The 12,180-nt window shown below is 37.0% G+C and overlaps 1 protein-coding gene and 1 long non-coding RNA gene across 6 annotated transcripts in view; both read left to right on the top strand.

Moving 5' to 3' along the window:
- The window catches only part of TSSC1 (tumor suppressing subtransferable candidate 1), a 64,362-nt gene extending 54,581 nt beyond the window's left edge, over positions 1 to 9,781 (top strand). For 3 of the 5 annotated variants that reach the window (XM_046938922.1, XM_046938921.1, XM_046938923.1), the window contains one exon: positions 7,576 to 9,781. In XM_046938922.1, the coding sequence (XP_046794878.1) occupies positions 7,576 to 7,750 (175 nt within the window). In that variant the 3' untranslated portion in view covers positions 7,751 to 9,781. The remainder of the gene's footprint in view (positions 1 to 7,575) is intronic. The other 2 variants (XR_005858090.2, NM_001031088.3) reach the window with 2 other exon arrangements.
- An 848-nt stretch (positions 9,782 to 10,629) lies between these two features.
- Positions 10,630 to 12,180, top strand: part of LOC107053144 — a 188,994-nt gene continuing 187,443 nt past the window's right edge. Inside the window, exons 1-2 of the long non-coding RNA XR_006938739.1 lie at positions 10,630 to 10,698; positions 11,261 to 11,345. This is a non-coding gene — a long non-coding RNA (uncharacterized LOC107053144). The remainder of the gene's footprint in view (positions 10,699 to 11,260; positions 11,346 to 12,180) is intronic.

The following is a 12,180-nucleotide window of genomic DNA, read 5'->3' as shown; positions in this document are numbered from 1 at the left end:
GCTGTTGCAAGCATTTATAAACACCATTCTGCTTGGGTGAGTTGTGTATTGTGCACGTCTATTTTGGAGGGAATATTTTTTAGTTGTTTTTTTTCATTTGTGAAATATATTTGTTTTCCTCTCCTGTATGAATACACATAGGGGCTGCTCTGTAGAGCCAGCATAGCTTGAGGCTTTCTGATTTTGCAGCTAGCTTAAATTTTGAACTTCAGCAGATTCTTTTTTTTTGCAAAATTAGGATGATAGGGAAACTTTTGTAAAATATTTTGAAGCCAACAGGCTGGTCTATATTTTTCTGCATTGCAGCTGTGAAAATCTACATATTCCATGACTGCACTGAGCAATCATTTTAAGTTAGTTAATTTATTTTAATATGTAGAACTGTCTGCAATGATATAGGCACATTACCTCCTGAAGTTTTTTATTTTTTTTTTATGAAGATTGTTGAAATGAGTTGAAGAATAAGGAAATGACTAAAAGATCCCTCTTTTACTCAGTCATGTTCCTTAGGTGTTTCAGTTAAACTTTTAAATAAACTTTAGATTACTTCTGTAGTTGCACTTTTAAGATTGCTCTGGCACATTTCTTAATAAGATGTAGTTTTGCTCCAACTAGTTTTGACACTTTGGTGTCACACGAAGGACCTGGAACTCTCCTTTTTTTTTTATCTTCTTCCTTTTTTCAATTAAATAAGGAAGCTATCTCATGTATAGGAGTGGTTAATTTTAAATATGCAGAATGTCTTTAGAATCAGTTGGTGAGTTGAGCTGAAAGGAGATTTGTAAGGTACTCACCAGCCATGAGCTATTGCCAGATGAATGTCTTTTTAGCGGTGAGTGTGCTCATGAAGCAGGGTATAACAGCTGTTGGAAATACTTCTAGTTAGTCAACTAATAGTGCTAAATATACAGATTTTAGTACCTGTTTTCCTCATAAAGACCAATTTGAAGAATTTGTTGTACCATTGCATGACTACATTCTCTTCTGTAAAACACAGGCTTGGGTTTTGTATTGAAGATTTTGGGGAGTAAATGGATGTAGTTTGTTAGTTTCTCCTCTTTTGGGTTGGATACTTTCTAGATTTTCGGGAAATTGCTATATCCTCACAGGGTGCATTTTTACCTTGTTAGGAGGACACGTGGCTCATTAAGGAGCACAGAAATCTTGAAGAACAAATTCACTTTTTAAGTGTATCTTGAAATATACCAGGAAGTATCTCTAAAGCTGGTGTCTCCAGACAATTGCTTTCAGACTCTGCAACCTAATCTATACTTGATATTTCAACCTTCTTTCAAGAGAAAGAAGAAAGCTGTTTCCTCATAGGCTACCTATGTTTTTTTTACTTATGACTGAAATAACTTGTAATAATTTATGTAAGAAAATATTTAACCCTTGGGTTAAATATAAAAATGAAGAGTATATACCAGTTAAGTCTTGAAGGGGCTTTTTCTTTACCTAGCAAAAGTCTATGTATTTAAAACTGACTGATAATAATATTCTAAACAGTTGAGATGTCTGAGATTCTTAAGACTCAAGTTATTTTTTAATATATTAAAATATTTCAGGGTAAACTTTGTTTTAATGTTTTTCTCTTCTGAAGGCAAAAGCAAATAACACGTTAGTTTAACCTTGCATTGTGCAATGGCCTAGAATTACAAGTCTGCTCATTTATTCTTGATAGCTTTTCTGCAGTAAATTCCTGCTTTTAAAGAAAATATGATTATTCAGTAATGAACAGACAGCACACAAAAAAAGATACTATCTTCTATTCCTAATAACAAATTTCTCCTTGAAATTTCTCTTTTGTGTACTTGTCCACATATGTGCCAACACCTTGAGAGTTTATATGTCCATCTTGTATCTCATCTTGAAGACCAGAACACACTTTCACAAGCAGTATAACTAGGACTTTACATGAGGATTTTTCTCTTGTCACAACTAAGTGACCTTCATTTCATCTGAACTGCTGATACAGATCAGAGAGACTAGTTGGCTGTCCCTTTCTTGCTTTTTTCACTGCTACTGTTGTTACTCTCATCAATCATACAAATGGAACAACAGCCTCCCTGCATCATATCAAAGGTCTCCCTAGCCTGTATCATAGCATCCAAGAGGAAATGTTATAAAAACAGGAAAACATTATATTTTCCCTGGGCATGCTTCCAGTCCTAGAATGTTAGCAGTGTAAGGGACCATTACTGCTTTCTGAATCATCTTTGGAGTCTTCTGATTTTTCCCTCTAGAGTTTTCTTTCACCATTAGCCATGTTCATGAGTTTCTCTTCTCACTGGCTGTGCTTTTGATTGTTCCAAAACATGTAGTGCATACACTGCCTTTGTGAAATGCATCTAGGATGAGTATTCCAACTGTGTTGTGTCATTGCACTGAATAAGGAAAACCTTCAGTATTCTGTCAAAAATAGGTACTCTAAGAGGTACTGGGGAATACCAGGTCTTAGACACTTCACTTGGTAGGATGTGTAAAGAAGCTGGGCCAAACCTGGTGCAGTGCAATTTCCAGGTGTAGTTTTCCCCTGCTGTTTCTTTCTCTAACTGGAGTATATCTGCTGATGAAATCATTTTGTGTTGTAGGACAAATATGATATCTGATATTTAAAAAAAAAAAAAAGCATTTCCTTCTTTTAAAGATGAAACTTTTGTGTAGAATCCAGTTCAGAAGACTGTTTCTCGTGTAAGAAAAAAATAGTTATGGTCAAATGAATGGCTAGCTAATATGCATAGAAATTGTGTTCTAGTAGAAAAATCTCTGAATTGTGAACTACTGAACAGAGTAAAAAAAGGAAATAATGTGCCATCTGAGCTTATCTGAAGCGAACTCTTACATTTGTGAAGTTCTGCCCTGCAGTTAAAGGGAAAAGGCATCCACTCGGCTTGTTTTAGAGTCCAATGCATTTACTCTTCCAGATGCATTTTAGACACTGTACAGTTTGCTGCTCTGTTGAATGACATCTGTTTCAAGTAACTTTTATATTAAGCAGGATTTAACTTTGACTGTGATAAGGAATTAATGGTTTTTGGTGACTCTGAAAAACACTTTATTAAACATTAAGATGACAAAACAGAATCTCTAGCTCTGCAAACGTAAGTGGTTGTTAGCATGAGCTGTAATTGGAAATAACAGCTCTCTACGTGAAAACAATTATCCAAGGCTTAACAGGCTTCTCTCTCAAGTCAGTAGTGCAATTAACCTCAGTGTTATGTAGTAAAATGAAAACTCTTCTCCTTTTGTAGAAGATGATGGTAGGGGTTGTGCTATATGAATAAGGCTACAAAGAGAAATCAGTGTGGTTTCAGTGCTGCCTGGCACAGGTCATAAATTTATTCAGGATGTAGGTGTAGATTACACATTGCTTAATATAAGTGCTTGATGACATAAAAGCTTGATGCCTTGTCAGTTGATGCAGGCAAGAACAAATACAAGAGAAAAAGGTACTTAAATATGTCCAAAAAAAACCTTTGAAATAGTGAAAGAAAACTTGAAATTCATGGAGCTTTTCAAGGGTTGGGAAGATTTTAGAGTAAGGAAGAAAATATTTCACCAAGCTTGCCAGGCTTAACAAGTCATTAGTAAGTGTGCTCATCAAATAAAGTTTGTTAGACTTCTCTATTTAGGAATCAATAGAGCGATCTGTACCTCTACCTCATTGAGAGCTGTTATTTATAGAATGGATGGTTTCTCAGATAAAATTACATGAAATAATAATATTTTTAATTGCTATGTTATGTATAGGTTATTAAAAAATACATTCATTAGGTCTATCATGTTAGTCTCTGAAACTGCTGATTGTTAAAGAGGCCCCAGCTGTGGGCCCAGGAGAATCTCATGGGGTTTAACAAATCCAAGTGCAAGGTGATGCACCTGGGTCTTGGAGACTCCCATTATCAATACAAGCTGGGGAATGAAAGGATTGAGTGCAGTCATGCCAAAAAGGACTTGGGGTTTTGGTGGATGGCAAGCTGGACATGAGCCAGCAATGTGCCTTCACAGCCCAGAAATCCAACTGTATCCTGGGCTGTGTCTAAAGAAGGGTGATCAGCAGGGCAAGAGCGGGGGTGATCTTGTCTCTCTACTCTGTGCTGGTGAGGTTTCACCTCAAGTGCTGCATCCAGATGTGGAGTCCTCAGTGCAGGAGAGGCATAGACCTGTTGGAGCATGTCTGGAGGAGGGCCATGGGAGTAATCCAAGGGATGGAATATCTCTCTGAAGAAGACAGGCTGTGAGAGAGCTGGAGAAATAGAAGGTTCTGGGGAGACCTGAGCAGCCTTTCAGTATCTTATGGGAGCTATGAGAAATGAGGGGACAGGCTCTTTAGCAGGGTCTGTGTTAATATGACAAGGGGAAATGGTTTCAAACTGAAAGAGGGGAGATCTAGCTTAGATATAAGGAAGAAGTTTATTACAAGAAGCATTGAAACAGGTTGCCCAGAGAGGTAATGGATGCCCTATCCTTGAAGACTTTCAAGGTCAGGCTTTACAGGGCTCTGAGCAACCTGATCTAGCTATAGGTCTCCCTGTTTGTTTCAGAGGAGTTGAACTAGGTAACTCTTCTGGGTATCTTCCAACTCAAACAATTCTATGATTCTATGAATAAAACTTTAGCAACTGCTTTAAAAAAAAAAAAAAAAAAAAAGCCCGCCAAACAAAGCCCACATAAATAATGTGCAATAATAAACTAAGCTATTTTTTGTGTTTCACTAGTATTTGCTGTCACCAACATCTTTTTATATATAATCTTTTTATACATGCAGTTTTGTTCTTCTTCTTAAGTATTTGTTGCCTTGGTTAAATAAATGTCATTGTCATAGGTGTTAAGCGTATATCTTCTTGCATTAACCGAATTGTTTAATATCTGAGGGATTAGGAGTCTGAGTTCATTCTCTAACAGATTTAAAGAAAAAAAAAGTGCAAAAGCTGTACAAAAATTCATCAAGAGTAAATAGTTTTAGCCCTGGGACTTGGAAACAGAATAACTTTTAAGTATCCTAGATTCATGTAGAATCAAAACCTGTATCCTCAGCCTACTCTTGGATTACCAGAAAAGTGCCCACATTGCTAAAATGCAAATGAATCTGAGGTGTTTTCTTGAAAGACTCTTAGTATGGGATAAAGTGATCCATCTTGAAGAGATGAGGAAAAGAAAATTGAACACAAACCACCTCTTTCTGTCTTTCTAGTTATCTTGGGCAATCTCTCAGATGCACAAAATAAATTCTGTTCTTTATTCCCCTTTGAAGAAACTTTTTGGGTTTATTGCCCATTACAGAATTGAATGATGTGACTTTTTTTTTCTCATAGTGTTTGTCAAGAATGCCCTTGGACAGGTTCTTTTAGATCTTCTGCATTGTTCCTGAGATGTGTTATTGAGAGATTATTTCTTCCGTCTGATTAGCTTCTATAGTATCTAGCTCCTTCACATCCATTGATCACTTTCATAAGGATTTTCACAGATTCTTGACAACTTTTCAAAGCTATGCCAGTCATATGCATAAGTAGACTGAAAAAAAAAAAAATAGGTCTTCCCTGCTTAAACAACCATAAAAGAAAAATGATCTCATGTGACTTGAAGAACCACATGTGATAGCATGGTTTTTTTTAAGGGAAGACAAGAAATGGTCTTCTTGAGTATGAAAGTAAATGTATAGACAGTAATAAAGATCAGTTGATCTTTGTAGTTTCAAATGGCAATACCAAACTGTATGTTGCTTTCTTAAACGCTCATTCCACTATGCATTCTGTGAATTAAATTAGGCAAACTGTATTGTTTAAATGAAACGCTATTAACAACTCGGAACATACAGAAATTAGTGCAAGTTAGAGGCATATTTGTCCTTTGTTTATCCAACCTCTGGTTAACTGAGACTCTTGGTTAACTGAAAGTCGGTCGTGTCCCCTGACAGCAATATTCACCATGCATTACTCCCCTGCTTTTCCAGAGAGACATTTGAAACCTTCAGAATAATGGAGTTCTGGCTAAGTGGGTGAGCACTGCATGAGGCACATTGCTGTCTAGGGACATGACCAACTTTCAGTTAACCAGGCATGTCAGTTAACAGGAAGTTAGAAAAACACATTGTGGGAGATGAAGTGTCTGCATATGTGTGTTTATTAGCTCTCTGCTGTTAGATAGTTTGTAGTAAAGTATGCATTCAGGAGAATTGCAGAACAGTCCTACTCTTTGTAATTAGCCAGAGGCTGTATGTTGTTTGTGCCAGCACCCTTTTTGTTAGTTGACCTTAAACACAGCATAAGTAAATGATAATAGACCTTGGAACTAAATATCTGAAGCTGTTCTGTAGTATCAGACTGCATTTGGTTTGTTCATTAAATTCAATTGAATTTTAATTGTGATGTTAGATTCACAGCTGGTTAGGCTGGCTAGGTGGACCAGTGATATCCTGCAAGCAATTTGAACATAATGCTGTGTGTGCTTTGTGGTTGTAAGGATGTGTACTTTCAGAAGGAAGTGATAAAGGGCAGAGAGTGATCAGCACTTCATTTCTGCTGCAGCAGTATCTGTTTAAATGATTGGTGCTTGCAAGGCCCTCTGTCTTTGCTTTCTGCTGGGAGGACTGCAGCTGTAATACAAGTCTGTTTCAGGGAGGCAGGTGGATGTTGATCGCTGCCAGGCAGGGGTGATTCTCTGTGGAGGAAGGGAGCTGTAAGGTCTTCCTGCAAACTCACCTGCCCTGCAGCTACAAAACAATGTACTTTCGTGCCCTTAAAGAAGAGAGTGGCTCTGTGTCTGGGGAAGAGAAGAGCTTCTCTCAACTAGCAGAGCACAGCCACTGACTCTTGAATGGTTTGAAATTTAAAGACTAGCCTGAATCAGTTTTCAAATATTTCCACTGCAAAAGAGAATAAGTCTTTCTCTCGTGATGATGTAGATGACTAGGAACTCAGGTAGTGAGAGGTGAGGTTTATGGTTGTAAGTGAGAATTTGCATTTTTTTTTTTTAGTGCATCTGGTGTTATAACTCTAAGAATGAGAATGGGGAAAAAAAAAAGGTTGTTTGGAGGGGTGCCTTTATTTCCTTGCTGTTACTCTGAATCAGTCCAGGATTGCAGCACAGGAGAGAGCGCGATGTCAAGGACCAAAACTTCTTATCTGCCTGCTCTCATGTAGTAGATTATATGCTTTGAATAATTCAATTTGCAACAATGAGGGTGGACCATGATGAGAGAAAAGCTGTTGATTAAGGGAAAAAATAACACTTGTCTTTTAATGCCTGAAGTATGAGAGGAAGGGTAGAAGAGATTGAAATGCTTCAAGTGGGTACTAAGAGACATGAAAAACTGCACTGAAGTTGAGAATGGCATGTGTTTTATCCCTACAAATGAGTTCTTTAGACTTTACATGACTGTGTTATCTGAAATGTATGGATGTGCAGGTACCAGGAGTAGAAGGGTGCTTCCTTGAAGCCACACTACTGCATTGTTAAATAGGATCTTGTGCTCTAGGTGTTAATGACACTTAACATTGCATTTTAAGTCAAGAATGTTGATGGATTCTTACTTTCTTTTCTTCTTTCTTTTTTTTTTTTCTCTTTTAATTTTAGGATTAAAGAGCCCCTTCAGGACAGTGTAATAGCTACCTATGAAGAACATGAAGATAGTGTATATGCAGTTGAATGGTCCTCAGCAGACCCATGGCTATTTGCCTCTTTAAGTTATGATGGGAGACTTGTTATTAACAGGGTTCCAAGAGCTCTTAAATATCACATACTATTATAATTTGTTTGGATTATGATGGGATTGTTGCTTTGATGTACACAATTGGTAGATATTGTTTAATGCTTTTTTCAGGATCTACTTTCATTTTTATTAAACATAAATACGTTTTTGTTAAGAAAATTTGTACTTATATGGACACTTTTAATTTGTCTTTTGTATTTACCTTGGAAAGTCTGATGCCTATTTTAGAAAAGGCCATACTAATTGTTGTTGTTTTTCTTTAGTTTTTTTGTTTATAGCCACTGAGTTTAGGAATTACAAAACTTCTGGAGATGCTAGGTGCTTTCCATACTACTGATTTATTACTTCAGCTTTATGCAGACATAATGGATTACAGAGGAGTTAACGCTGATATAAAACTGGAACAAGGTGCATGTGGCAGAAGTCATCTAGTCATTTACAATAATAATATTTTATCTTTCTCCCTTATATAAGCAGCCTTCTGTTCTTAGTTAGGGTCACATTCCTGCTGGCTGTTTTGGTTCACTCTTCAACTACTGTAAACGCAGTTGGGAATGTTCTGAAAGGTTGTCATAATACATTTTGTGTATCCTAAGAGGGAATGTTAATCATGAAGATGAAACCATCAAAATGGAGTTTTCATTTAAGCTTTACAATATTATTGATGTCCCACCCTGTAATTTGCAGACTAAATGCATTTTTGTGCTATGTATTGTTAGAAACATCTATCTTTACCAAAAGATCTTATATTCTCATATAATGTATTATACCGTGTTTGCAGAACTTAGTTGTCCTGTAGTATATGTTGAGGGACTCTGGAGCTACATCACTGTTAACATGGAAAACCTTTTGACGTTTGTAAGTAATCTCATTCTTATCCTTTTGACTCTGCCATTCTGCAGTATGACTTAGCAGACTTTCAAGTAAGCACAAAATGTCCTTTGCTATATCATACTTTTTGCAGTGTATGACCTAGGCATCAGTGACTGTCTTGCTGCTAATGCTGAGAACAGATGTTGCCCTGCAGGAGGATGCACAGAAAACTTGAAATGTAGATGGAAGTTGTGGTAACATATTCCTGAACATACTGATACATCCTCACCCCCTCAACTTGATGAAAATTCTGCTGCCTATTCTTTGTATACTTAGACTGAACATAACAGCAGTTATCCCTTGTTGTCTTTACATCGTTGTTCTTTCCTATCATCTTCAGGACTTGTGTATATGTGGTAGTGTTGGTTGTGGTGGCATTCTCGAAGGGTACTCCGAAGAAATGCCAAGGCTACTGGCATAGACCAATGGACAGACCAATTCCAGCCTCTTCCAGAGCTTCCTAACAGAGTTACTATAGTAACTGCTGGAGATAAATGAGGGAGGGCCTGCTCGTAACCTCTGCTTGTCCTTACCCTCTGCCTGGATTGAAATGTGCCCAATTGTGTGCACACAGCTGCTGCTGTGGAAACACACTCTGAGGGTATTGCTAGCTGCTACAGACCAAAGTGTCCAAAGTTGAATTCTGTTCATAGCTCTTTGAAAAACTTGTTTGGAAGAATTCATATGAGGGACTTAATTTAGTTACCTCTGTATTATTGTTTGTGTTACTGTGATGCCTGTCTGCTCCAGAGTGAATGCTTCATTGGAAATTCTGATGGTCTACATTTCTGTGTTAAGGTTTTAAACTTGTGCTGTTTGAAATTGTCTCAATCTGTAATAAGGCATGAGATATGCGCTTGTATGTTGTAAGAAAAATTACTTTTCCAACTCAGTAGTGCTTCAGTTGTTTGAATATCAAAATCCTCAAAGGAGCTGCAGCTTTTGTGGAGCTTTCAGTCTTCAGACACAAAACCCTGTTGCTTTTTTCTTCCACACAAAAAGCCCTGTGATCTTTCTTCAGTGTACAGCAGAGCTCTTCAAAACCTCATTAACATCAGGAATAAAGGTCTAATGAAGTTTTATTGTCTGTTAATGTATATGGCTTGTAGTGGGAAGGTGACAGGAAATCATGTAGCCATATGTGGGATTTGGTTTGATTATAACGTGTAATAAAATCTGGGATAGATTTCAGACTGATTTTGATGTAGCTGCATTTTTTTTAATATTGAGAGCTTATATGTGACAGCTCTACCTGCAAACAAATAATAACAAAAATGCCTTCTTTTGTTTTAGTTCTGTCAAATGTGTGTAATATCACGCAACAGGGAATAAGAGGGGCAGTGAACACTGAAGGGAAGGAGTAGCAGGTGAAATTGGAATGAAATGAGTACAGAAGAATCAGGAGAGCAAGAAGGATCAAGTTTTAATCATTTTCAGCTATCTGGACCAGGCTCTGAGCACCTAGATCTGGCTGTCGATGTCCCTGTACATTGCAGGGGAGTTGCATTAAATGATATTCAGAGTACTAAAGATGACTGACTGAAGAACTGTGGGTGACTGGATGATGAAATAATAGATGAAATTCTATGCAGAAAACATGAAGAAAACTCTAATTTTATTGATATGCATTGGTGGTCTCAAATTACTTTGTTATGGCTTGGAAGTGAGATTTTAGGGTTATAACATCTTTAAAAACATCAGCGTAAAGTAGATTAATATAGTAACTAAATAAGGGGGAATTGTTAGAAAGCAAGCAAAGAAGAAAATAAAATACTGTGTACGTTACATAATATTTATAAACCTGTAGACTATGTGCATCTTCATACAGTATCTAATTCTGGTATCTTCTGTCTTTGAATTGATACAGTGGAACTGGAAAAGTTTTTAGAGAAGGGTGATAGGAATGATGAATGGCAGTTATGAGGATAACTAAAAAGACTGAGAGACAGGTGGTTGAGAGGAAGTGATAATATTCCATGAAGTCAGAAGTGATGGAAGGAGAGGATGAGTGGGGAGTGATTGTACTGTGGTTGCTTCGTTTTGTTTTTCAGATGGCAGGACTAGAGATTATTAAATGGAGTCTCCAGGTGGTGGCTCCAAGTATGCAAAATGAGGTTGGTATTCAGTTGAGCTCCAGTGCTCCTCCTTACCACTGCACCTCATCCCCACTCCTCTGCAAAAAATCAACCACCAAACAAACAACCAAATCTCCTTAAAGTTTACTTGGCTTGAAAGTAGGTGGGCCAGTACTTGTAAGGTGAATCCATTAAAGTCTGTTAAAAGTAAAGACTGAGAAAATCCTTTTGAACCATGAATTGCTGGACACCACCAAGAATACTTGCAAAGAATCCCTGTGTGCTTACCTGGTCTTTACTTGCTTTCCTAGGTGTGCTATTTGACAGTAAAATTAAAAATAATAATAAGTTTAAAGGAAAAAAAAAGAAAATAGTAATGTATTCTATAAGGTTCTGTCTCTGGTTCTGATAGAACTCCTTCATGTTTCTCTCTCACAATTGTTTACTATGGTTGTAAGTTCTGTTTTAGGAAGTTTTAGGAAACCTTCACATCTCAAGTGAAATTCTTATAGAATCTCAGTATGAATTCTGGAAAATGTCTACGTTGTGAAACACTCCTTGGCAAGGAGACTGGAGGCAAACTGATCTGATTTCTGTACAGTGGTGTCCATCATTTCTTCTGAGATGCAAGTTGTGATCTGACCGATCTCCCAGCACTGGCTTGTTTCAGTGTTCAAGAGAAAATGGTAAGCATGTAGTTCCATTTTCAAACAATCACCTCTTTAATGACTTTTTAGTTTTGTTTTGCAGAATGTGTATGTTTTGCTTTTGAAAAACTATATTGTATTCCTTAAAAATGTTGCCAGCTAAAAATTTGTTTTATTTCAGATTTGTTGCTAAAAATCTTTTCTTTGTCAGCAATTCAGTATATGAGTCTGGTATAGAATTACAGGAATGATTTTGAAGTTGTGTTTTTATTCCCTGGAATGTGAATTGTTAAAGGAGAAAGGAATTAGTAATATTCGTATGGGGATTTTGAGCATGATCTAAATGGAGTCAATAGAAATCTTGACCATTTAATGAAAATCTTGAAATAACTATCTGGTTCTCTTTAGCTAAAAAAGATACTAACTTCAAATTGAAAAAAAGAAATGCAAAGCAATACCCCTCAGTACTGACCTGGACTTTGCTTGTGGTGTCAGTGCTAAAATTACCCTGACTTGTACTGAAGCCCAGGGAATTAATGAGCTGCTTGTCAATTTTAAAATTAATGAAAAATGAGTATTGGATGGCATGGATAGACTTGACATTTGTTCTAGGCCAATTCTTCTCACCTCTTACCTTTTCATTTCTCAAAGATGAGTGGAAGTATCACCTGTATTATGCTCAATGCTAAAATTAGCTGAGAACAGTTGGAAAGAATTAAGCTGGCTGACCCTTATGTTTTCCATCTGACAACAGGAAGTATTGACTCTGTATCTGTCTCTGTTTGGAATTTCCAGATCTTACAGCCTGGAACCACTTACAATATTTGAGACTGAAATTCTTGCAGTTTAAGGTAGTCAAGGCTATGCTGTTTTA

This window comes from Gallus gallus, chromosome 3 (assembly GCF_016699485.2).
Source record: "Gallus gallus isolate bGalGal1 chromosome 3, bGalGal1.mat.broiler.GRCg7b, whole genome shotgun sequence".
Lineage (NCBI taxonomy): Eukaryota > Metazoa > Chordata > Aves > Galliformes > Phasianidae > Gallus > Gallus gallus.
Note: the sequence above shows the minus strand (reverse complement) of the source record. Positions and strands in the feature narration are given on the sequence as shown.